The following is a 27,369-nucleotide window of genomic DNA, read 5'->3' as shown; positions in this document are numbered from 1 at the left end:
GAAACTCACATCTGTTCCCTCCCTCCCCAAAGAAGATAATCCAGTGCTCCTTTATTCACTGCATCCATCTCAGAATCCAGGTTCTCTGTTTTCTCTATCAGATCTACAGGTGGCTCCTCATGGTTAGGTGACACATGAACAAGATAGCTTATCTGTACCCCTACCTCACATCCACATATAAGGCATCTACAATGACTACCAAGAACTGGGAAGAGGAAGAACAATAAATACAGGATCATCAATATTCTTGAGTGATTCGGTAATGCCACCGCACAGAAACTGGGAAAGTCTCACATTAGATGTAGAGGTGAAGTAGAGAGGGGGAGATTGTTAGACTAGGCCTTGATTCTACTCTTTGAGAGGAATTATTTTGCCACTTCTTCTCTGTGGTCCCTGGTGATAACCTGCTGGAACCACTTCTTTGTCATTATTTTTCTTAGCCACATTTATAAAGAGTTTTGGAGGGCATGCCTTCCTTGGAGAGGCATTCCAAGGCTGCTTTCTGTATGTGGGAGTATAAGAATTGATGTCAGCATTTGAATCGAAAAATAAAGACTTTTTTTCACGAGTGTCTTTGTGGTTTCCTGGACAATACAATTCCCTCAAAAACTTTGTAGACTTCCGGTTTATTTGCTTCAGCCAGTTTAATATAGCCAGTTACCATAGCCAAAGTTATTTCCTAAAAATAATGCTCAAGTTTATTGTACATGGCTGCTTCCTCATCCTCGTGCCTCTTTCCCTCTCGACTTAATTGTGACTACCATTGGGTTCTTGGAACAATTGAAGTGAAGCCATACCCTACTCTGACCTTCGTCCTGAGTTACTTGATTCAGCTGGAAAGTTTTTCTTACTGTGTGTTGTCACTCAAAGTCTTTGTAGTTCAATTTTTACAAGAAACTGGGGTTTCCAACCTTGAAAGATGCTGAATGTCTAATAATAGACAACACACAGTAGGACTGCCAGGCACTTCAACATCTAACTAGAAACGATTAGTAGACATGTTGTCTTCTTCCTAAAGTAGACTAGGCAATGATTTTTAGCAAAGATTTAGGCAATGATTTTTAGCAAAGATTTCACCATTTTCCCAGCCTTTAAGTATCGGTTTCCTCATTACATGCCATTATCCTCAGGCTTCACACTTTCAGATTTTGTTGAGGCAGCACCCCACTTCAAGATAAAATTTCTATATTAGGGTAAGTAACAAGCTCTTTGAAATCCATCCCCAAACCCTCAATGGCTTCATAAAACTTCGTATTAGTCATTAGTGCTTAATAAAGTAACAAAATTATTCTTTCCACATGAAAATCCTTTATTCCCCATTCATCTCAGCTGGTCAGAAAGGATCAAAACAGAGCTTGGAATATGGGAAGTGCTCAGAAAACTAGCTGTAACTATTTGTATTGTTAGTGCTAATATTACTGGTCACAGAGAGTTACACAATGAAACAGAAGCCACTTGGTTAGCAATAAACAAAGCAGTACCGAGGGCAGTATTACACCAGAGATTCAGTTAATTAGTTTGCTAGGGCTGCCATAACAAAGTACCACAAACTGGATGGCTTCAACAATAGAAATTTATTGTTTCACAGTTCTAGAGGGCAGACATCCAAGGGCAAGATGTCAGTAGAATTGGGTCCTTCTAAGGACTGTGAGGATGAATCTCTTCCATGTCTCTTTGCTAGCTTCTAGTATCTTGCTGGACATCGCTGGCATTATTTGCCTTGAAAGAGCATCACTCCTGTCTCTGTCTTCATCCTCCCATGGTGTTCTCCTGTGTCCTTCTCTGTCTTCAAATTTCCCTTTTCTAAAAGGGCACCAGGCATATTGGATTATTGCCAATCCTAATGACCTCATTTTAGCTTGATTACCTCCGTGAAGATCCTATCTCCAAATAAGGTCACATTCTGAAATATTGAAGGTTAGGATTTCAAAATATGAATTTGAAGGAGACACAGTTCAACCCATAACACTTAATAAGCCATTAATAAGTAATATTTCCACTGAAGTATTTCTTAAGTTACATATTTACATAGTGGCTAATGGTTCTCATCAGTTTCTTCATGAACAAGATCTAGATATTTATATTAGAAATCAAATATGTATTCTTTGCACTTTACTGGGCATAATTATGGCAAACTGTTGTATTGCAGTGATCTCAAGAAATCTTTCTTTAGGGTGTCTGGTGGCTTAGTTGGTTGAGCGTCTGACTTCAGCTCAGGTCATGATCTCACAGTTCGTGAGTTCGAGCCCCGCGTCGGGCTCTGTGCTGACCGCTCAGAGCCTGGAACCTGCTTTGGATTCTGTGTTTCCCTCTCTCTCTGCCCCTCCCCCACTCGTGCTCTGTCTCTCTCTGTCTCCCAAAAATGAATAAATGTTAGAAAAATCTTTATAAGAAATCTTTTTCTTACTTCCTATTTCCTTGAGTTTAAGATATACTTTTGTCTTCTTTGTATTGTAATAAATAATTAGCCATGACAGAAAAAGAAAAATGAGGTGAGCAGACTATAACTTTACAAAGTATTGTTTTGGGGTGCCTGTGTGGCTCAGTCAGATAGAACCCCTCGTTGGCTCCTTGCTGAGAGTGAAGCCTGCTTAAGATTCTCTCTCCCCCTGGCCCTCTCCCCTGCCAACCCCCCCAACGCTCTCACTCTCTCTCTAAAATAAGTTTTAAAAAAAGGTTGTCCTAAAGATTACTTTCTGTGTTATAGCCATATAAAAACTATGGTATCATCTAAAGTCTTCTATTGCAAAATTGTTTCACTTTGTTGAAAATGAAACCTTAGTATGCTTAAATAAATATGAAAAGAATGAGAATGAGAAAAAATCATTGAGGCATTCATTTAATTAAAATCAATATCTTCATCATTTTCTGTGTATTGATATTTTATATTGTTATTTTCTTGAGTAAGGTGACACTTCCATGTCATTTAAAATGTAGCGAACCATAAACCCATAGCTACACTAAAGAACAAATAATGTATGGTTTAGGTCAAAGATATTGCCAAACAAACTTACTGCAGTCAGATTGTTTTATTGAATCTACAGAAGTACTCACGCACAGAAATAATAGTAGTCAGTAAAAGGTTGAAAGATAGGAGTTTGTTTTTGCTCAAAACTATATGCTCGCTTTTGTTTACTCTGACTAAAGTGTCATCATGAAGGAAAGCAGGGTTGGCCTGGGGCCAAACGTCTGAATAGTCAACATTTAGCACAACCTCCCTTTTGCTCAGTATTTTGTTCTTCTCATCTTATGATCATCTCCCTTCCCCGGAATACAGTTACTAAATACTGTCATTTTGTTTCTGGCTGCAACTTGTCTTTCTATCTCCAGCCTTTAAAAGAGAATGACACATTACAAATACTGAGGAAGTATACTTGACTGAATGCATGAATGAGCGAATCAATTAATGAGTGATTTGTACACAGAAATCCTACTTGTAGCTCGACTAGCACTGCCTTCTTAATGTTGAAAACCCAAAATTAATTTCCCTTTCCTTAGTTTTTACTCCTTTCAGTGTTCCCAGTTCATGGAAATGTAAAATTGTAACTGTCATGATTACCACTAGGGCATAAATGATTGGCCCTCATCAAGTTATTTGTTTTTAATTTAATTTGCTGTTTTGTAGCATTTCATCCATTGTGGTAAGACAACAAATAAACTGTAACCAGATCTATTTTTTGGCTAGTTTTCTGAGCAACAAAGCTAGTCCTCAGAAGAATGGCTAGGTGCACAGCAGACACACAATATACGTGTATTTACTGATTGATGATTGATGAGAGAAGGCGAGAATGTAAACGCTGCGGTGTATCTTAAATATGAAAGTCTGAGTTTTGCTATGTTTCATTGGAACGGAAATTTTTGCCTCATCCTTTAATCAAATAGGAACCTACTCAATATTTCCTGATAGTCCCATCTAAGGAGTTCATGTTGATAAGGTTAAGTTCTGATCAAAGAGGATGAGATCAGCAAGAAGTATTTCACCGGTACGGACATCAGTAGTGGACAATTTCCCGCCAGCTCAGGAAAATAGGTTAACAGGATGTTGTGCGGCAACGTGACAGAGGAGCTTTTTTACAGGAAAAGGAAGCTGAAAAGTTAAGTCAAAAACTGCCTTTAGAAAACAGTTGAAACACAAATTATTATTGGTCATGTCTATGTTGGTCTTTGGCAATTCAGATTTCAAATTAGCAAGGGAATCCTTAAATGAAATTCTGTAGCCGCATGTAGAAAAACCACCTAGTCTGTAGTCATGGACGGCATTTTCTACTGACCCTAAATATTTCAAAACCTCCTTCTGCCAAATACTCTAATAAACATCTATCTTATGAAAATCCTAAAGCTATACTCTGTACTACATTAAACTAGGGCTCTATTTCCCACAAGCGCCAAAGACGTGATAAACGTTCTCATTCTCTTTATACAGACATCTGGACTGGAGCATTCAATGAACCTTGTTCCAAAGACACGACTGCATGGGTCTTTCCTGTATAGAGGTCCAGAACATATTAAAATAGAGACAGAAAGGAAACAAGGAAAATACGTTTAAAATTTGAGAAATTGTCAGCATTATCAAGAACAATTTCAAGGTCTTTCTATGTAGGTAAGTACTACGCAAATCACGTATTTAGACAAAATTCCTACCATTTAGAGATTCTCAGTCTAAAACACGGTACTTAAAATGAACATTCCAATGACAGAGGTATCCAAGTTAGAATTTGGAAAAAAATGATTACCACTGTGAACAATGAGGCTAGTGATGAATAAAGCTCTCCAAGTTGATGAGGCTACACTAGACTCTTGGTTGCCTGATTATCAGTCCAGTTCACTGCTCAATTGTGTAAGTGTCCAGATATTTTAATTGTCCACTATTAGGGAAGCTTTAATGGCATAAGGAAAACCCCATCAGTTTTCCTAGGCAATGCATGGTTAGAATTCCACCTTCTCCAGTACTCTGTGAGCTTAAGAAGTATAATGTTCCATTCTGAACCTTAGTTTCCTTGCTGGTAATACTTTTATCTGTGCAGATATAAGTGTGTAGGACCAAGTAACTGAGCAACAGGGCAACAGGAACTAGCCATTCCTGCCCCTGAAGTCCATTTGTCTCTGTAGGAAATGGGAAGAGCATAGGCTTGGTCTCTAGTAGATTCCATTCAGATGCAGTCTTACTGGAACACAGGGACACACAGGTGGTTTATGTGCAGGAACTGGGTATCAGCAGTAACAACTGCTTTATTAATTCGCGTTTTAAGGTGTATTATGAGCCACTATTATAATGCAACTCCTCAACATATATATTAAGGCAGGGAGAGGAAGAAACTGAGGAAGGATGGGAGTGGGAAATGCATCTTTTCCTATCTTACATTTTTCTTTGCAGGTGGTTTTCTTCCAAAGCCATAGCAACCCCCACAGAGAAGATTTTTGTCTGTTGTTTCTTTGTCTGTTGAGTATAATATTAGAGTTACTTCATTCTCTTCTGTATCAGCCAAAAACAGGGAAAAACAGTTTAGAAGAAAATAAGTGGAACTATTTTAGCTAAATACACTTTCAGTTAAAAGGTCTTAATTGTACACTGTTTTGTCATTACTGATATTAGTGTTTTGGTGAGGAGTATGAGAATTCTTTCACATCTACTATGTCTTAAAATCAGAATTTGCAGAATTGCAGCCTATAGTCACATTGGGCCTACAGGTCTATATTCTTTGAGTGGTACAATATCTGTTTTATTTGTAGTTTAAACACTTTTGGCAGGGACATATACTCTCCATGTCTCCATAGTCCTCAACTGTATCTTACATCTGGATACTCTGTTGTTGTTGTTATTGTTGTTATATTTTACATTACCCGTAGCACCTGAAAGAATTAAAGTTCATAGTCCCAAGATAGGTATTACTGTCATTTCCCTTTTCTCCAGAGAAGAAAATATAGAGATCGAAAAGGAATAAAGCTTAAAGGTAAGGAGGATGGGAAGAAGTCCTTGAAATTATTGGCTTATAATGAAACAGCTTCTACAAAGTCAAATGAGGATAGAAATACGTTGAATTATAAAGCATACTAAGAAAATAACCTCCTTAAAACCAAGGTCTCGAAAGGCAAAAAGAGAGCACCACCTTGCCCAGAGGGTCCCTTATCAGCACTGCTTTTGGCTGTATGTAACAGACCTAAATATGGTGCTTAACAAAACAGGTGTTTTTCCTCCTTGCAGAGTAAGGATTCCAGAGTCAGTTTAGGGCTGATATACTGCTAAGGAACTCATCAGTACTGATTCTTTTCCAACTGTGTTCCAAACCGTGTAGATTTTGTTCTTATGATTACAAGATGGCTCTTCTATATCCACGCATCATGTCCTGTTCCAGATATGAGCCAGGGAGTGGGCCAAGAAAAAAAAAAAAGATGCATTCTGACTTTTAAGCAAAACCATTTCAGGTTATTTAGCCACATCCAGTAGATTTCTGCTTGCATTTTATTGGTCTGAACTGCACTACACAACCAAATCTAGCTGTAAGGTAATTTCAGAAAATCAGTACTTCTAACTGAACATCTTGAACAAGATTAGGATTCTGTTGCTAAGAAAGAAGAGGAAAAATGATCTGGAGTATTCTGCTAGTAGCTAATGGTGACACAGCACTTTCTACGTGCCAAAAGCTTTTCATACAATAACTCATTTAATACAATTACTCTCTGCAGTAGATACATTATATTTCCGTTTTGAACAAAAAAAAAACTAAAGCTAACAGATGTTTAATAACATGCAAAAGCTTACCTAGCTAAGAAGTGTCAGAAGCAAAATTTGAATGCAAGTCCTCTGTCTCCAGATAGCATGGTAATAACATGCTATGTATATGACACATCTTAAGAAGTGCAGGAATTAGAACTGTTCAGTGCAAAGAGGGTAGAAGTGATGCTGTTGGCTAAACTGGAAGTCTGAATACTAAACTACACCACAGGATGCCAATCCTATTCCCCATCCATATTCTCCACTCTTCTTCAGTCCATGTGACCCCAGAATAAAAGACAAAATACTTTCTGCAACTTAGATCAGTTATGGCACTTTCAGCTTTGAGTAATGGGAAACCAGTACCAACTGTCTTAAACAATAAGAAATATTATTGGCTCCTCTGACAGGACGTGTAAAAGCAAAGCAGTTGCCAAGCCTACTATGATCAGGGTTCAGCTTTATTTGTTTTTTTTTTTTCAACGTTTATTTATTTTGGGGGCAGAGAGAGACAGAGCATGAACGGGGGAGGGGCAGAGAGAGAGGGAGACACAGAATCGGAAACAGGCTCCAGGCTCTGAGCCATCAGCCCAGGGCCCGACGCGGGGCTCGAACTCACGGACCGCGAGATCGTGACCTGGCTGAAGTCGGACGCTCAACCGACTGCGCCACCCAGGCGCCCCACGGGTTCAGCTTTATTTGAATGCTGTTCTCTTTGTTATCCACTGCCCTGTGGGTTAGCTCAGTTTGAGAGATGGCTTTTCTCATTGTCCAAAAACTGGATGACAGAAACAAGGGATGCAGTATTCTTCCTTGTCTATTTTCAGGAGGAGAGAGACAAACAGGTTCCCCATACTTCTCTCCTAAAAACAATAAAAGACTCACCCAAAAGCCTCCACAAACTCTCCCTTTGTCCAGAATTGGGTTCCTTGTCCATTCCTAAAACAGTCACAAATAAAGGGAATGAGATCACAGTTGCAAGATTAGAATTAATTAAAGATCACTCTGAAAGTGGAAATGAGTCAAGTTTACTTGAATGGTAAGGCTGTGTGGAAGAGGGGTAGTATCTGAATAAAACCAGTCTTCTGTTAAGAACATTATAGGACAGATTACTTCTGGGTTGAAATTTGTAATGTTCAATAGTATGCAAATAATACTATGTATTAACTAATATTAGCAATAGTATATAAATATATATAATAGCACACTGTACTATAGATACTAATAGTATATGAATTGTATATAAATAATATAATATAAGTAAAAATAGTGTAAAATTTCAGAACAGCAAGTTCTGAGAAAGTTAATGAGAAAATAATGAAAGCACCAAGCAAGTAAGAAATAGGTAACAAAGTTTTTTGACTAGTATCAGATTTCCAACCAGTAATATTGAATACTAGAAGATAAGAGTGATGCTTTCTCGAATTTAACAAGGGACAACAGGATTTTTAAACCTAGAATTATATTTCCAGCTAAACTATCAACTAAAGATCAGAGCAAAATAAATACATTTTCACATACATGAAGATTCAGAACTTTTATTTCATAAGTACACACTCCAAGGAGGTTATTTAAGGATATATTGCAGAAAAATGAGTGAAAAAGAAAAGAGAAAAATTATAGAATACAACTAACAGGAATCCCTGAAAGTTAGATGCCAGTGGCACTGGATATACACGGATTGGTGCAAAGTCTGTATAAGAATCAGTGATATCCCTAATTTTTCTCCCATACCCCACTGCCTGTTATCAACTTCTCTATACCAGGCTACAAGCTGAGATTTATTTTCTAGGGTAAACTCGGAGCTTCTCTGTATTTTGTATTCAGTGATATTAACTGAAGGTGGGGATTCTGTACTGAAAGGAGAGATTAAATAAAAGTCTACACAGTAAACAGTGAGATACTAAAGCTCTTTCCCTGGCTGAGTGTTTACGAGGCTGGGTATTGCAGGATTTCTCTCTGGAGAGTGTGTTGAACACAAGAGGAAAATACTTAGATGTATAGACAGGGATTTCCAGCGGCAAGGTAAGGCAGGGGCCTTACCACCCAAAGCCCACAATTTGACAAGTACTTCTCAAACCCCATTCTATCCATACACATAAACTTCCAATTAGGTTTTTAGTGTCTCGGTCATATTAGAAATGGAAAGTCAAAGATAACCAAAGATGTGTGGGAAAATTCTAACATGAAAGACAGATAGTAAAACAGGAAAAAGAACAAAAGAAGCACTAAGGAAACAGAAAATTCACAGGAAACTGAAGAAAACTTCTAATTACTGGACTCAGAGAGATGAAAAAGAGGGAATAAAGACAGACTACTGATAAAGAACTCTTTAGAAATAAAAAAGTAAGTTGAAGAAATTAAAATATGATGATGTAAATAAAAATTTCAGTGAAGATTTGAAACACAAAGCTAAAGACATTTTCGAAAAAATAACACAACTAGCAAAAAAGAGAAAAGGAAAACATAAGAAAATGGTACTATCCACTCAAGGAGGACCAAGATAGTAACAATTCCAGGAAAAGAAATAATATAAAGAAGTTTCTCAGAACTGATGGCACAAGTTTCTAGACTGAAATGGTTCAGCGAGCAAATGGGAGGGAAGCTCAGTAAATGGGTAGATGGTGCAACATATTTTCACATTATGAAATTTTAGAGGACTGAGAGTGAAGAGAAGATCCTGAAAGCATCAAGTGTTGGGAGTGGGGGAAAGAAGCAGGCTACATGCAGATGGTAAGGAAATACTACAGCATCAGGCCTCCCAGACTGACACTGGAAGGTAGAAATCAATGAAACACTGTGTTTAAAAAGTAAGGGAGTCACTTGTATCCCCCTAACAACAATTTGGCATCCATCCACAGAAAAAGTGTTTTTGCAGGAGCCAGCACCATAAGCTAAGGGACCCAGGAGAAGTCTTACCCACCTACGTGTTGTATAATAAGCAAATAGACCTTGGTCCTGGCTATGAACACGAAAGTGGCCCATGCACTGGCCCCTGTCCCTCTTGCCTGCAGTCTAGTAGCCCTCCCGAACACTGACTTAGACAATGACCAACAGACAAGAAAGACTTTGTGGAAGTCCAGGATTCCAGCAGAGAACTTCCAGCACACTGTTGGAGTAAGAAAATCAGAGGTTGAACACGTTGAAGAGGGTAAGAGGAACAGCTTGACTTTATTCATGTCACCTGTCTTCCAAGGTGGCACAGCTAGTGCCAGGAGAACCCTTCTCAGCCTATGATTTCTCTTGTGGAGAAAAGTGAGAACATGTGAGTGAGTGCCTGGCTTCCCCAGCTGTATGGGATGCTGCCAGAGGCACCTATTTCTCTCATCCCATCCAGGGTACTGCATCACTGGATTGCATGACTGGGGGTGGTAAGCAGCTAGGGAAACAACAGGGAAGGCTTGGAACATGTCAAAGGAACATAGATCCTACTAAGTGCATTATGGACTCCATCGGGAGGCCCACCTCATAGCTGCTGAGATGCCTCACCTGTCAATCCCCTTAATGAGCCCATGGGCATCCATAGGACTCTGTGGGCTGCACCCACCCACACTTCCACCCCACGGGCAGCTCTTTGTATGTGCCCCTGACAGTAGCAAGAGTGAGCTTTGGCAGATAACTAGTGAGCATGCACAGAAAGCTGGATGTATCTATGAGGCAGGAAGAGACCAAAAACTTGAACATTTAGCATTGACTTTGAGAAGGTAAAAGGGAGTCTGTCAGCAATTGGCCTGGTGTGCCCCAGGATCAAAAGAAAACATACAAGCTTAAGTGTCTGCCACAAAATTTAAGAAACAAAACAGATGCATGGAGGGGAAAAGAGAGAAAGAGAGGCAAACCATAAAACAGACTTCTAATTCTAGAGAACAAGTTGAGCGTTGCTAGAGGGGAGGGGGTGGGGAGTTGGGCTAAATGCATGGTGGGTATTAAGAAAGGCACTCACTGTGATGAGCACTGGGTGTTATATGTAAGTGATGAATCTCTAAATTCTACTCCTGAAACTAATATTACACTATATGTTAACTACCTAGAATTTAAATAAAAACTTGAAACAAACAAACAACAAGAATCTGCCACAAGAGGGAGCAAGAAGTGTGGAGTATTGTGTAGCCACAGAAAATCTGAGAAAGCCCCAGAATCTCTAGTAGAACTGAGGGAAGATGATTCTGTTCCAAAGTTATTCAGCAAAGAATGGAGGAGGTGACTGCTACTTTAAATGCAAAGACAACAATACAGGACTTCATGGAACATGAAGAGTCTTGGAACATGGAAAGTCATAGAAACATGACATCACAAAGGGATTACAATAATCTTCCATTAACCAACCCCAGAGACACAGAGATCTGCAATTTATCCAACCAAGAATTTAAAATTAGCTACAAGAAAACACACAAAGGCAATTCAATGAAATCAGGAAAACAATGTGCAAATAAAATGAGAAGTTTACAAAAAAGATAGAAATCATAAAAAAAACATTCTGAGGTCAAGGATACAATAAATGAAATGACAAATGCAATAGAGAGTGAAAATCAAAATGGATCAAGCAGAAGAAAGAATCTGAAACTGAAGACAAACTTTTTTTTTCCTAAGACAAACCTTTTCAATGATCTTTTCAGAGAGAACAAAGAAAAATAAAACCCCTTAAATCATCCATTCAGAGAAAACAAAGAGAAAAGAATCAAAAAGAGAGAAGAAAGCTTATGTGATCTATGGGATACCATTGAACAAGCCAATTTGAGAATTACTGGAGTTCAAGAAGAGAGGGAGAAGGGGGCAGAAAATTTATTTAAAAAAAATAATGGCTATATGTTTGCTTCGTCAGCACATATACTGAAATGATATACGGACAGATATGGGAAAGATTAGCACGCAAATTCATGACATTCCAGATCTAAAAAAATAATAATGGCTGAAAAGCTTCACATCTGGGGAGAGATCTGGCCATCCATGTTCATGAAGCTCATAGGTCCCCTAATTGAACTCAGAAACATATTCTCCAGGACACATTATAAAAGCTGTCAGAAGGTGGCTCAGTCGTTTAAGCCTCTGACTCTTGAATTTGGCCCAGGTCATGATCACACGGTTCATGAGTTCAAGCCTCACATCAGGCTCTGCACTGCCAGCCCAGAGCCCACTTGGAATGATTTTGTCTGCTCTCCCTCTGCCCCTCCCCTGCTTGCTCTCTATCTCTCTCTCAAAACAAACAAAAATAAAGTTTAAAAAAATAATAAAATAAAAGCTGTCAAAAAATCAAAGACAAAGAATCTCACAAGCAGGTAGATAAAAGAAGATTGTCACTTACAAAGGAACCCCCCCCATAATGCTATCAGCAGGTTTCTCGACAGAAACCTTACAGGTCAGGAGACAGTGGGATGATATACTCAAAATGCTGAAAGAAACAGATAACTGCCAAACAAGACTACTCTACGGATCAAAGTTGTCCTTTAGAAATCAAGGAGAGACAGAGACATTCTCAGACAAACAAAAGCTGAGGGAGCTTGTCACCACTAGACTTGACTTACAAGAAATCCTGAAAGGAGTGCTTAGAGCTGCAATGAAAAGGCACTAATTAGTAACACGAAAACATATGAAAATAACAATACACTGGTAAAGGTAAATATATAGTCAATTTCAGAATATTATAACATTGCATATGGTACTGTGCTAACCGCCTAATTCTAGCACAAAATTTACAGGACACAAGTATTAAATATAGCAATAGCTACAATAATTTGTCAGTGAACATACAATATAAAAAAGGTAAATTATAAAATAAAAAAAATAAATGGGGAGTAAAAAAGTGAAATTTTTGTATATTACCAAAGTTAAATTGCCGTTAGCTTAAAATAGACTGTTATATCTGGAAGATATAAACCAAAAGAGAGTAGGAATAGCTATACTGGTATTAAACAAAATACACCTTAACTGAAAAGCTGTAAAGAGACAGAGAAGGTCATTATATAATAATAAATGGAGCAATCCATCAAGAGGATACAACAATCTTGAATATACATATTTCCTACATTGTAGGATATAAATATATCAAGCAAATACTAACAGATCTGAAGGGACAAACAGAGAATACAATAATAATAGAATAGTAAGGGACATCAATATCCCACTTTCAACAAGGGGTAGATCATCCAGACAGAAAATTGATATGGAAGCATCACACTTGAACTATGCTTTAGACCAAGTAAACCTAACAGACATATACAAAACATTCCATCTGACAGCAACAGTATACACATTCTTCTCAAATGCACACAAAAATTCCTCCAAGACACAACATATATAGACTTGTTCACAAAACAAGTCTTAGCAAATTTAAGAAGACTAAATCATATCATTGGGTCTTATCTCTTCTGACCTAATGGTATGAAGATAGAAACCAATAACAATAGGAAAATGGAAAAATCCACAATAATATGGAATTAACACACTCCTGAACAACCAATGGATCAAAGAAATTAAAATAGAAAGAAAAAAAATACCTTGAATCAAATGAAAATGGAAACTCAGCATACTGAAACTTATGGAATACGGCAAAAACAGTTCTGAAAGAAAAGTTTATAGTGATAAATGCCTATATTAAGAAAAAAGGAAGATCTCAAATATACAATCTAATTTTACATATTAAGGAACTAGAACTATAGAAGAATAAGTAAGCCCGGGGTTAGCAGAAGAAAGAAGATAGCAATGATCAGAGTAGAAATAAATGAAATAGAAAAGAAAGGATAGAAAAGATCAGTGAAACTAAGTTCTGTGTTTTTGAAAGATTATGAAAGTTTACAAGCCTTTAACTAGACTAAGAAAAAAAGAGAGAAGACTCAAAGTCAGAAATGAAAGAGGAGGACTTATAATGGATACTGCCGAAGTTCAAAAAATCTTAAGGCACTACTATGAACAGTTACATGCTAACAAATTGGATAACATAGCAGAAATGGATAAAATCCTAGAAATATACAATCTACCAAGGCTGAATAATAAACTGAAATATGAACAGACTAAGTTTTAGGAAGAAGATTGAATTAACAATCAATAACCTCCCAACAAAACAAAGCCCAGGACCAGATGGTTTCACTGGTGAGTTCTACTAAACACTAATGCCAGTCTTTCTTGAACTCTTAAAAAATAACTGAACAGGAGGCTACACTCCCAAACTCATTTTGTGAGAACAAAATTACTCTTATATGAAAGCCAGAAAAGGACACTAAAACAATAGAAAACTACAGACCAATATCCTTGATTATATAGATACAAAAATTCTCAACAATATATTAGCCACACAATTCAACAGCACGTTAAAAGAATCATATACCATGATCAAGTATGATTTATCCTTAGAATTCAAAGATGGTTTAATGTACACAAATAAATAACTGTGATTCAATACATTAAGAGTATGAAAGATAAAAATTATATGATTATGTTAATAGATACAGAAAGAGCATTTGACAAAATTAAACAGCCTTTCATCTAAAAGCTCACAAAAATTTGAATACAGAAAGAATATTCTGGGGGCACCTGGGTGGCTCAGTTGGTTAAGTGTCTGACTTTGGCTCAGGTCATGATGTCACATTTCGTGGATTCGAGCCCCACACTGGGCGCTGTGCTGATAGCATGGAACATGAAGCCTGCTTTGGAATCTATGTCTCCCTCTCTCCCTGCCCCTTGCCCACTCATTCTCTCTCTCTCTCTCTCTCTCTCTCTCAAAAATACATAAACATTTTTTAAAAATGAAGGAATATTCCTCAGCGTAAGTAAGGTCATATATGAAAAGCCCACAGCCAACATCCTACCCAATGATGAAAGGTTGAAAGTTTTTCCTCTAAATCAGGAACCAGACAAGGGTGCCCACTCTTACAATTCCTATGCAACATAAAACTGAAAGTTCTAGCTGTGGCAATTAGTTAAGAAAATGAAATGAATGACTTCCAAATCAGAAAGAGGTAAAATTGTCTCTTTTTGCAGAAGATATCATCTTATGTATGGAAAATTCTAAAGGTTTCACTAAAAACTGTTGGGACCAATACAAAGTTCCAATAGAGTTGCAGGTTATATAATCAACATACAAAAATCAGTTGCATTTTTATCCACTAACTATAAACTCCCCCCCCCCCAAATAAGAAAACAATCCATTTACAATAGCATAAAAATATTTAGGAATAAATTAGCCAATGAAGTAAAATATCTGTACACTTAAAATTATAAGACATTGATGAAAGAAATTGAAGAAGACAACAAATAGATGTAAAGATATCCCAAGTTCATGAATTAGAGGAATTAATTATTTTTTAAATGTCCATACTACCCAGTCATCTATAAATTTAATTCAACTGCTATCAAATTTCCAATGGCATTTTTAAAGAAATAGAGAAACAATCCTAAAATTCATAAGGAAATCACAAAAAGACCCCAAATAGCCAAAACAATTTTGAGGAGCACCTGGGTGGTTCAGTTGGTTAAGTGTCTGACTTTGGCTCATGTCATGATGTTGTGGTTCATGGGTCCAAGCCCCACATCAGGCTCTGTGCTGACAGCTCAGAGCCCAGAGCCTGCTTCATATTCTGTGTCTCCCTCTCTCTCTGCCACTCTCCTGCTCATGCTCTGTCTCTCTCTCTCTTTCAAAAATAAATAAACATTAAAAACAATTTTGAGAAAGAAGAGCAAAGTTGAAAGCAGTAGACTTCCGGATTTCAAACTAAATTACAAAGCTATAGCAATCAAAACAATATGGTACTGGCATAAAAATAGACATATAGACCAATAAAACTTAGTAAATAGCCCAGAAACCAATCCTCACATGTAGGGTCAACTAATATTTGATAAGAAAGTCAAGAATACTCAATAGGGAATGGGTAGTCCCTTCCATAAATAGTGTTGGGAAAACTGGACAATCAGAAGAATGAAATTGGACCCCTACTTATACCACTCACAAAAATTAATTTGAAATGGTTTATAGATTTTAACATAAGACTTAAAACATAAAACTACTAGGAGAAAACAAAATAGGAAAAATGCTCCTTGGAATTAGTCTTCCAAACAATTGGCATCAAAAGCAGAGGCAACAAAAGCAAAAATAAACAAGTTGGGATCATATCAAAGTAAAAATCCTTGTTCACAGAGAAAACGGAAACAAAAACGAAAACAAAAAACAAAAAAAAAAAAACAATGTGCAAAATGAAAAGGTAACCTATGAAATGGTAGGACATATTTGGAAATCATGTATCTGAGAAGGGATTAATATCCATAATATAAAAAGAACTCCTATAACTCAGTAGTAAAAACAAAAACAAGAACAAAAAAACAATCCAATTAAAAAATGTGCAGAGGACCTAAACCATCATTTTTCCAAAGAAGATATACAAATGACCAACAAGCGCTTGAAAAGATTCTCAACATCACTAATAATCAAGGAAATGCAAAACAAAACCACAATGAGGTATCACCTCACAAAAGTGTTGGTGAAGATACAGAGGAAAGAGAATCCTTTTGCACTGTTAGTAGGAATATGGACTGGTACAACCACAATGGAAAACACTGTGTAGTTTCCTCAAAAAATTAAAAATAGAACTACCTTATGATCCAACATTACCATTTCTGGGTATATATCCAAAAGAAATGAAGTTAGGATCTCTATGTCCAGGGCAGCATTATTCACAATAACCAAGAAATAAAAATTGGGTTAAAATAAAAATTGGATTAAAAAGATGTGGTATAGGAATATATACAATGGAATATTATTTAGTCATGAGAAAAAAGGAAATCCTACCATTTGTGACAACATGGATGAAGGTATTATGTTAAGCGAAATAAATTACACAGAAAAAGACAAATACTAGATGATATTACTTATATGTGGAATTTTTAAAAGCCTAACTCACAGACCTCAAAGAGCAGGATATTGTTTGCCAAGAGCCAGGAGAAGCGGAAATGGGGAGATGTTGGTTAAAGAGTACAAATTTCCAGTTATAAGATGAATAAGTTCTGGGGAATTAATGTACAGCATGGTGACTATAGTTTACAATACTGCATTATGTATCTGAAAGTTGCTAAGAGAGTAGATCTTTAATAGTCTCACCACAAACAAAAAAAGGTAATTATGTGAGATGATGGATGTGTTAACTAACCTTATTGTAATCATTTTGCAAAATGTAAGTGTATCAAATCATTACATTGTACTCCTTAAACGTATTAATAATATACAAAATTGTATCTCAATAAAGCTGGAAAAATAAAAGGAAAAAAGAAAAACAATTCAGGAAAAATAATTTACACCCTAGAATTCTACACCCTCATAAATCATATATCACATATTAGGGCAAAATGAAGAGAATTGCAGTCTTGCCAAATCTCAAAAAAAATTGCCCTCTATATACATTTTTCCAGGAAGCTACATGGAATTGTATTCTAAAACCACAAAACAAAAAGGAAGAAAGGAAGGACAGAGGAAGGAAGGAAGGAAGGAAGGAAGGAAGGAAGGAAGGAAGGAAGGGGAAAAGGGAATACACAGTATTCATGAAACTTAGAATCTAATACAGGACAAAACCAAGTGAATTCTCAGGATAATGAGGAAAAGAAAATTTTAGTCACAAAGAACAATTAGTCTAGAGTAGACAGAGGTATGGAAGGGTACAAAAAAGACATCAGCATGGGGGGAAGAACAACAGCCTACTTGTTTATCTGATAATCTGATTATCAGTTATTGGATGTAATGAGGTAAGGACCTACTTGACTGTATTACACTGGCAAAGGATTTCGGGGAGAAATAGTGATAGTTCATAGAAAAGCAAGAAAATGATGAAAACAATAATCATTAACTCTCGGAAAAACAAAGAGATCAAAAGAAAACATAATCACCATACCCTATATAGGTTAACTGTTAATAAAAATATAAGAGTTTTAGGGGTGACTGGGTGGCTCAGTCAGCTAAGTGTCCAACTCTTGATTTCAGCTCAGGTCGTGATCATGACCTCATAGTTTGTGAGTTTAAGCGCCATGTCAGGCTCCATGCTGTTAGCTTGGGATTCTCTTTTTCCTTCTCTCCCTGCTCCCCGCTTAATCTCTCTTTCTCAAAATAAATAAACTTAAAAAAAGTAATAAAACTAGAGGCTTTTGATTTGGTGAAAAATTGAAGAAAGTATGTGTTAGGGAGGTATAAATCTGTTACAAGTTCATATTTTATTGTAGGTAGTCAATATAACCAATAATATCTAAACTAACAACTTTTTAAAAAGTAGTAACGTATTTAGAAATATGAAGTGAACGTCAGGAGAATCAGCTAAAAAGAATTGACAGTGCTTCTGCCTCTGGGAGCAGGAATTGTCATTGGGATGTTGAGTGGGACAAGAAACTGCTAATTTTCATCATCAGCCTTAAAAATCTATTTGACCTTTAAATCTGGGTGAATCTATCTGTTTAATGAAAATAAAATTGTTTTAAAAGAAATGTATTAGTCATATAGTTTAATTTTCCTTATAAGATGCATTTTAAAAGTGATATAATCACCGTTTTCAGTGTCTTTTAAATGACTCCATTATCATTATGCTCTGGCTGGTTATTCATAATCCTTCATCTTCAGGTCACCCTGAATTCACTTCTAATGCATTATTTTATTTTTTGTCTCTTTAAAGTTTATTTATTTATTTTGAGAGAGAGAGAGAACAAGATGGGGAGGGGCAGAGAGAGAGGCAGACAGAGAATCCGAAGCAGGCTCTGCCCTGACAGCAGAGAGCCCGTCATGGGGCTCGAGCTCATGAACCATAAGATCATGACCTTAGCCAAAGTCAGACACTTCACCACCCGAGTACCCCAATGCATTATTTTAATATACTTTTGCAAGTAGATAAAAGCAAAGATAAACGTTTTGATTAAGTCAATACACACAGCAAGTTTTCTCAAAAGCTGTTTAATTTCTTCTTTTGCATTTAGGAATTTATGGCAAAAGTTATAGGTTGGAAAATAAAATCCACCACGGAAGTATAAACATTATTCATGCAAATTATAACAACATTCATAAAATTTACGTGCAAGGTAATCTGTTAGATGGTTATTCAAATGTGGCAAAGTAAAGGTGAAAATAAAATGGAACATCTGGGGCCAGAATATATATGTTAATCAGAAGGGTTATAGATGTGCATGTCAATGGATCATCATGCTCTTGAGGAATTCTAAATTTGAAAATGCCAACTTTTTCCCCAAGAGTTACCCCTGATTGAAGTGAATGTCCAAAATCAGTAATTGATAACATCCTCATTTATCTATGTTATAATTGTAGATTTGCCAATTTAACATTCATAAGGATTCTTTGCCATTTCCGGTTGCTCAGGGGGAAAAAAATCAACAAAAGTGCTTGTGATAGTTAATTTTATTTTTTTATTATTTTAATTTCTTTGTGTTTATTTATTATTTATTATTTTAGAGAGAGAGAGAGAGAGAGCGCGCGTGAGCCCATGCGTGAGCAGGTTGGGGGAGGTGCAGCGGGGAAGAGAAAGAATCTTAAGCAGGGTCCATGCTCAGTGCAGAGCCCTACAGATGCTGGGCTTGATCCCGTGACCCTGGGATTATGATTTGAGCCAAATTCAAGACTTGGACACTCAATGGACTGAGTCACCCAGACAGCCCAAGTGATAGTTAATTTTATGTGTCAACTTCACTGGCTCTTGGGGTGCCCAGATATTTGGCCAAACATTCCAGGTGTTTTGGTGAAGATGTTTTCAGATGCGATTAACATTTGAAAGGGGAGAGGAAATTGCCCTCCTCAATTTCACAAAAAGCTTAACTAGAAAAAGACAGTGGAAGTGAGAAATCCCTCTCTATGCATGACTGTCTCCCTGCTGGGGTATCTGTCTTTTCCTGCCTTAGTACTCAGCCTCAGGTTGGAGTTTACACCATCAGCTCTCCTGGTTCTTAGGTCTTCAGATTCAGACGGGAACTATACCATTGTCTCTCTCTTAGGTTTCTAGCTTGTCAACTGCAGATCCTGGGATTTCTCAGCCTGACTATGTAAATCAATTCCTATATATATATATATATATATATATATATATATATATATATATATATGTATGTATGTATATACACACTGTTGGTTCTGTTTATCTGAAGAACCAAGACTAATACAGTGTTTTTCTGAAGGAAGGTCAAAAATTCAGTTAAACTGCTATTTCTAAATAGTCAGTTAAGCAAACTGAAGTCATAGATGGTTAATTCTTGTCTTAGTTTACTCTTTTGACTTGAATGTAACAGGAATCCACTAATGCTAATTTAGGACAAAAATAATTTAGAAAAGAAAAGGTTGGGAGGAATTTATTTTAAGAAAACCTAAGTACCTCAATGATATCAAGGGCAGAAGTACTTCTGCAGTCTATGAAGGGGCTGGAACAAGACGTGGGATTCCATTTCATATTCCTATCTCTACTTATCTCTGAACATTCGTTTTATTTACTTTTCTTTCTACAGACAAACTATCACTGCTACTCTGTTCACATGGTGATAACGATGCCATAATTCCAGAGGTTTTACTTCTTCATTCAAGAGATCAGCCTATGTAAGGATGAAAGTCTTGAAACTAACTCTAGATTTCTAAGAGAGGAATTTGATTAGCCATATTTAAGTCAGGGACTCCCCGTGGTCCAAGAATCCACCAACAGGAGCATGGAGTTATGCTGTTCAAATACGGTTGCCATCTCCTGTACCTATGACTCTGTGGATGGGGACTGGGAATGGCAGGAGTTCCTACATAAGACAGGTTAATTCTGAATTCACTTTTTCTTTCAATAATTATGTTGGGACTTTCTATATGTCCAGCACTGGGGATATGATTCTGAAAAGGATACTTCTTACCCTCACAAACATTTCTATCTAGTTAGGTGTATTGGGACAGGGAGGTGGCTGGTGAGGATTGGGTTTTATGTAAATTGTCTTTGTAATAAATGCAACAAGTGATATTATGGAGGCAAAAAAAAAAGGTGTTATGGTAGTAAAGGAGAAGACATATCTCACTCAGGCTGGGAGGTGAGTGATGTCTTCTTGTGAAAAGTGACATCTATACTAAGACTACAGACATGCATAAGCGTTAGCCTGGTCAAATAGATGGAAGTGAAATATAATAGAAATGACTCTTATGTTTATGTAGACACAAAGATAATGTTGACGGATCTAAAACAAAGTAATATTAGAATATTGATGGGTATCTCAGCTTGGGTTTCCCAAATATCAGATCCCGAGATAAGACAAAATTAGTCCTCTGTGCTGGCAGTGTTCTTAACAGGTTCTTCCAACAAGGATGTCCAACAGCCGATTTGCATAACAGATTTGCATTTTCCCAGTGTAGCCCAGCGGGAAAATAGCACCTTTTCCTCAGTGGTTTCCCTGGAACAGTACAACGTTCCAGGGCTGACTCTAATGAGAATGCTTTGGGCCATTGAGCCAATCACCATAGACAAACACCTAGAATATTCTGGTCAGGGATTGGGGAAGGCCCCGTTTGTATCACATGACCAAATAGTGGGTGAGGAGGAGTAATTCTTGAAAAGATATCACGGAACTATTACCTGAAAAGAGAATGAATGCTAGGCAGGCAAAATCCACAGATGTCTGCTAAAATTTGGGATGACATTCCTTTAATATTTCTTTTATATGTGGAGGTGTGATGTATTATATGGACTTAGCAACAAAGAACTTTTTTTGCTTAATAGAGTTGATCCTATAACTCTCTTCTCTCAGAGTAGTAACTTGTACATAAAGGATTATGGTAAAGAGTAAAGAGTAAAAACACACGTTGGTTTTTAGTATACCATAAAAATTCACACAGAAAGAGAATAGTGATTCTTAACTCATAATGGTTCACAGATGTTTTTTTCACAGAAATTTTTGAGAATCCGATGAATTCAACAGACTTGCTCCATAGAACATTTTTTTTTTTGTTTTGTTTTTTGGTACATACAAACTTCTTTTGAGACATTGACTGTCTACATGAAGCCCAAGTTAAACCCCTGATCTAGATTGACTGAACGTTTTCAAAGCGCTTGGTTCCTTTGCAAGTAAACAGATAGTCCCTTTCATAGTTATAACATAGTAAGGCCATTTAGATGAATTTGTTGATTTTTATTTTTAAACTGCTCAAATTATAAAGATATACAAATCCGAAACACTATTTTCATACTGCATTCTTGTTCAATTCAGTGTCACAATCTTAAATCAAGGCAGATAAACTGTATTCAATTTCTGGTGAGGATACAAGGGCAAAAAATTAAGTCTTTCTGAAGCTTTTGAATATTGTTTACTCCCATAATAAAGAAGGCAGCTTGCTGCCTAATAAGATGTGGCCTGGGAGGTTGCTTTATCAATTTGTCGATCCCTTGGAGGAAAAAACACATTTTAAAAACAAATCCAAGAGTAAGACATACATGAATGAAATCCATTTACACTGAGAGCACATTTCTGTACTGTGCCAAATAAAGTGAGAATTTTTGTATAGAAATTTATTCTTCTACCTTGCCGTTCTTAAATAATATGATGTTCAAGAACTAAATATATGTCTGTAGGAAGCACTTTAGGGTTTTTCTGCCTTTTCTATAAACACTGTTAGTTGTAAGACAACCATAAATTTGTGAAAATGGTAACATGCTGTATTTGTAGGTTTGCCAGATAAAATGAAATAAAGTACAGGGTAAGCAACAATTATTTTTTAAGATAAGTATGTTCCAAATATTGCATGGAATAGACTAATACAAAACAATTGTTGCTTACATGAAGTATAAATTTAACTGGGCATCCTGTATTTTACTTTTCGAAATCTGTCAACCCTATAAACTTGCAAGCTATATTGTTTTTATTCATTTGTAAATAAACCTTTGATTTTATTTATTAAAGTAGTTTCAGTACTGGCATCTCATTTTATTGTCAGATATATGTTTTCTAGCTAACTGGACTATTAAGAATATATACAAGTATATTTTCATTGAGGTTGTAATAGAATACTTCAAACTTTTTTTCCATGAACAGTTTTGACTCACATCTCTTTTTACTCCCAAAGAACTTTATGAAGAAAGCTAGACTGAGGTAAATGTTTCTTTATTTCAGATTGGTTTCAGATCAATTCTTTTAGTATTTGAAGGAATGTTATTAAAAGTTGCATATTTTCTGCGCTTAAAGTAACTTACATATGTGATTTTAAATGATTTGTCTTTGAAAGCAGAAACTTTTCAAAATGAACCATTATGTAGAGATGAAATCAGTGAGTCTAGAAAATGAATAATTCATTTTTAAGTAAATGAGAAATTATTTTGTGCTGTTACTTATACATTTTCATATTTATAGTTAAATAGTAATTTGCGATACACAGGGTATTAGTTGTGAATTGTGGTTTTCAATATCACAGACACATTTGTTGCTGTGGTTTTGCAATATCATTCCCTGATGCTTTCCTCAATTGTGGTTTTCATAATCATTGTTTGATAGTCATGTAGCTGCGGTTTGGGGCTGCTATATCCATTTGGACAGAGATAATTGCTTATAGGTTTTGCTGTCTTTTAATTTTATAACCTTAGTGAGTTAAACTAGAAAAAGAAAAATTGAATTTTAAATATCATCAACATTCTCATTAAAAATGATGAGAAAACACAAAATGTAATAGTATTCCTTAGTTTAATTCATTCATAATGACTATAATTAATATATATTTATACATTTATATAAACTATATCTATTTCTAATAATGCAGTCTGCTTATTTTATCAATCTTACCTTGAATTCCCTGACTTTTCCTCCTTTCAGCTTTTAAACTGAATATTTAGCTGAGATTTATTTGTTTCTCTTTTGCTTTGCATATTTAACCATTTCAAATGCCAAAAGAAACACTAACTGTTATGATATTTTAATTCCAATGGGCATTCCTTCTGGCTGATATAAAAAGTCAGCCAGTTCTGTAAAAAGATCTTTAAAAACCGTAATGTATAATACATCCAATTCTAAGCACACCAATTTAATTGTAATGAATTGAAAATTAAGGAGGCAGAAATCTGTAGTTCTCTGTCTGCTTATTCATTCCACAACACAAACACACATAACCCTGCTTTTCATGGTACTTACGGCTTTAATTTGTTGGTTCTTCAGGGGAGGGACTTTGTCATTTAGTGCATTTTCCACTGCAAAGGACCATGTATTCTTACAACCTCACATGATAATAGTACTAATGGTAATGTAATAAAATTCACAATTGGTCTTAAGCTCTGTATTAAGATTCTCCCAGCCATACCTTTCACAGGGCAACTCTTTACACCTTCCAGAAGATGTCCTGATGGGGTTATAAATGACACTGATTACAGTGCCTCGTGCACACTGAGCAGCGTGCATTATCCTCAATCAGCCCAGGCTCTCTGCTGACCCCCAGACCCTTTTAGAGTATCAAGTTTGGTGGGGCTCATAGGAACGGCTAGTCAACCAAACAAAGGCGGGGGGGGGGTGAGGGGGGCACAATTTCAGATCAGATTGGATGATCCCACAACCTGGGGGGAAAAGTCAGCAGTATCTGGGGGATACATGTCAACTGCAGTGGAGTTTATTAGTAAATACTCATGACATAAAGCAGCCAGTCCCACTGCTACTGGGATAGAAGCTTCTTCCAGCCCACCCGGGAGGATATATTTAATACTCAGTATATATAAAACTAGGAGAAACTAAGCTAGCCTCATGCAGCTTAACTTGGCCAAATAATAACTATGCAAATCACTTCAAAATTTGTTCTTCTTTTGGCTCGCAGTTTCCAACATACTACACACACAATAATTGAAAAAGAATGAAACAAAACTTTAAAAGCTAAAGAACCATGAAATAGTTATTGGGTCTTACCTGCTTGGGAAATTATGGCAAGATCAAATCTTTTATTAGTCGCTGGCTGCTTCCCTGTGGCAGAACTAAAAAGAATTAAAGGTCATGGGATGGGGTGGGTCTTTAGAACTTCCACAGACTTCCTCAAAAAGTTAGTATTCTGTTTTGAGACGATTCCTTTCCCACCTAGGGCTAATCACCTAGCTAATGGTCCTCCTTTTTTCATTTGAGGGAAGAAAAAAAAAAAAAAAAAAAAAAGATCTGCCTGTCTCCAAATTCGGAATTATTACAGTCTACCATGAGAAGTGGAGGTGAAAAAGAGCACTTTTAGGACGCCGCTCAGCATCCCATCGTTGCGGGCTGAGTGGGGGATGGTCCACGTCCGCAGCGGTCTCCTGGGAACCTTGAGAGCAATGAAATGGTCTCCAGAGAGCCTGGGCAGATGAGAGGGCTTAACTGGCCCCAAGACACACAGTTGGCATTTGTGATCAGCTGCCTCTCGCCGAGGATTTTGCCAGTGGCCTAACCTTCCTGCCAAGAAGCTGGAAGGGGGGAGGGGGGAGGCCAGGGGAGGGGGCGGCATAACTGGAAGCGCAAAGTTTACGGAGAGACTGGGATTTCTTTGTGCCCCTCTGGACGGGCCAGGCGTGAGGAGAGTTGGGGTCCATCAGAGGGGAATGTGGGAAGAAGTTGCCTGGAGGGGTGCTCTGGCAGATGCCCAGAGCTGACGCGGTGACAACTGCAGAAGCTGCCCCCCCTCCAAACCCTCCCCACGCCTCTGGTCCCCTCCCACCCCCCACCCCTCACCCCTCCACCGCGCTCCCGTGCACCCGACCCTACTGAGGCCCGGGCCCTCTTTTGCATCCGGACTGGCTTTGGATGCAGCCAATCCTCCTTTCGCTGATGGAATAGTCTCCCCTCCCCGCAGCTCCGGCGCGCCCCTCCCTCCCGCGCCTCGCCACCTCCCGCGGCAGAGAGCGAGCTGCGCGGCCCGGAGCGGCGGCGGCGGCGGCGGTGGCGCTGGCGCTCGAGTCTCTGCCCCGCACGCCGGGGAGAGGGGAGAGCGAGCGCGCTCCTCCTCCCGCGCCTTCCACCCCCTCTCTCCCCCTCTTCCCTCTGCTCGCTCTCCCTTCCCTCCCTCCTTCTCTTCCTCCTTTCCGTGTTCCCCCTTTCCCCTTTTCTCTCTCCTCGTCCATTCGTTTGTAAATTCTGTCCTCCCCCCCCTCCATCGCTCTCTCACTCGCCCCCTCCCCTCCCCACTGTCACTCTCTCTCTGCCCCCCTCCGTCTTCTCATTTGCCTGCTCCTCTCCAAACGTGGCTCCGCGGCTCCCGGAGGAGCCCCGCGCCCGGATCCCGCGCGTCCGAGGCACCTGGAGACCGGCCCGCGGCGGCCCGAGCCTGGCCAGCGGCGGCGGCGGGAGCCGAGGGAGCGGCAGCCCCGACCGCGGGCACCGCGGGAGCCTCAGTGGCAGCGGCCGCCGCCGAGATGTCCCGGCGAAAACAGAGCAAACCCCGGCAGATCAAACGTAAGTTTGCACGCTGGGCCGGCAGTTGCTGGGATTATTTCTGGGGAGGGGGGCGCGCGGGGCGGGAAGGGGAGGGAGACGAGGGGAAATCCGCTCCCCGTGCCCCGGATTTGTCAAACTTTGCCTGAGCAGCGGAGGGACAACTAGTCGGTCTCGGACAGACAGACAGACGGCGGGCGGCCCGAGCGCCGGGCAAGACAGAGGCTGCGACGAGCAGCTCACTCTTGCTCGCCCGCGTCCCCGCGCTCCCGGGTTTCTTTTTAATTCCGACCCCCGCGCGCAGTTAGTTCCCGCCGCCTCGCCGTCCAGCCTGCCCGTGCAGCCCCGCTCGCTTAGGGGGTTCTTCCTACGGTAGTTGTTGTCATTGTTGTGGCAGCGGACGTAGCGCTCCTCCCGGGGACCGTACTTTTAGCCACCGGGGTGAGAACTTAGTTCTCCGAAAAGCTGGTCGAGACCTCGGGGCGAGGGAGGCACCGTCCCTAGGCGGTGGAAAATCAGTGTCTGGGTCCCGGTGCGGGGCGGTGCCACGGCCACGCCAGACCCGAAGCGAAACAAAAAGTAGGTGTAAAAGTTTGCGCCTCTGCAGCGGGGCGGCCGAGCGCCTCCGCCCCGGGGGCGCGGGGCTGGCGGCGGGGCGGGACTGGGCCGGGGGCGCCGGGCCCGTCCGGTTCGCGTGGCCGGGACCGCTCCGCTGAGCGGGGATTCGGGTTGCCTCCCGCCCCGGAGGCGCGCGGAGTCCTCGCTGGGAGGGGCCGCCCGTCACTTCCCACCGCGGAAGCTGGGAGTTCAAGGCAGCCCGTGCGCCGCAGGGAGCGCGACCCGGAGCCCCCTCCCCCCTCTCCCCGCTCCCCCTACAGCGCCCCGGGGCCGGGGTGGCGCTTAGAGGACACCGCGGGGCCGGAGGTACCTGCCCGAAACACACACACTGGCAGAACTCAACTCGGTCAACTTTTCTGGTCTTGGGGAAAATTCCTCCAATGGTGCTTTGTCGCCCTGCGACACGTCTTCAACGCTTTGGCCGAAAAGGAGGCACAGCCTTCTTAGTTTATTTAATTTAATTTTTATTTGTTTTAAATTTAATTGTAATTTTTATTTTTTTGCTAGGCTTGTGCTGTGTCCATTTCTTCGTGTTGTTTAAAGTCTGCCAACTAGTTTCAAACTGATGAGAGTGTAATTTCAGGGTAAGGCTTTGGTAGTATTCCCTCCCCCTTAATTATGAACCACACTCACCCCACCCCCAAATGTTGAAAATGCCATTGGGTGTAGTTTAAAAATAAATCTTATCTATTAACTTA

The 27,369-nt window shown here is 39.0% G+C and overlaps 1 protein-coding gene and 2 long non-coding RNA genes across 4 annotated transcripts in view; 2 read left to right on the top strand and 1 right to left on the bottom strand.

Annotated features, from left to right (window-relative positions):
• Positions 1–21,675, top strand: part of LOC113600617 (uncharacterized) — a 53,074-nt gene extending 31,399 nt beyond the window's left edge. The window contains exons 6-7 of the long non-coding RNA XR_003421693.2: positions 4,424–4,600; positions 20,177–21,675. This is a non-coding gene — a long non-coding RNA (uncharacterized LOC113600617). The remainder of the gene's footprint in view (positions 1–4,423; positions 4,601–20,176) is intronic.
• LOC113600616 (uncharacterized) lies at positions 1,413–27,369 on the bottom strand. Its single transcript, XR_008292543.1, has 4 exons — positions 25,919–27,369; positions 24,569–24,633; positions 7,598–7,651; positions 1,413–1,903 (listed from the first exon to the last, which is right to left on the bottom strand). It is a non-coding gene; the product is annotated as an uncharacterized LOC113600616 (long non-coding RNA).
• ZFPM2 (zinc finger protein, FOG family member 2) overlaps positions 25,299–27,369 on the top strand; it is a 464,096-nt gene continuing 462,025 nt past the window's right edge. For both annotated transcript variants that reach the window (XM_027064037.2, XM_027064036.2), the window contains exon 1: positions 25,299–26,074. In XM_027064037.2, coding sequence (XP_026919838.2) covers positions 26,035–26,074 — 40 coding nt within the window. In that variant the 5' untranslated portion in view covers positions 25,299–26,034. The remainder of the gene's footprint in view (positions 26,075–27,369) is intronic.

The sequence above is a fragment of the Acinonyx jubatus genome, chromosome F2, assembly GCF_027475565.1.
Source record: "Acinonyx jubatus isolate Ajub_Pintada_27869175 chromosome F2, VMU_Ajub_asm_v1.0, whole genome shotgun sequence".
Classification (NCBI taxonomy): domain Eukaryota; kingdom Metazoa; phylum Chordata; class Mammalia; order Carnivora; family Felidae; genus Acinonyx; species Acinonyx jubatus.
The sequence above is the reverse complement of the archived record's forward strand: the minus strand, read 5'-3'. Positions and strand labels throughout refer to the sequence as shown.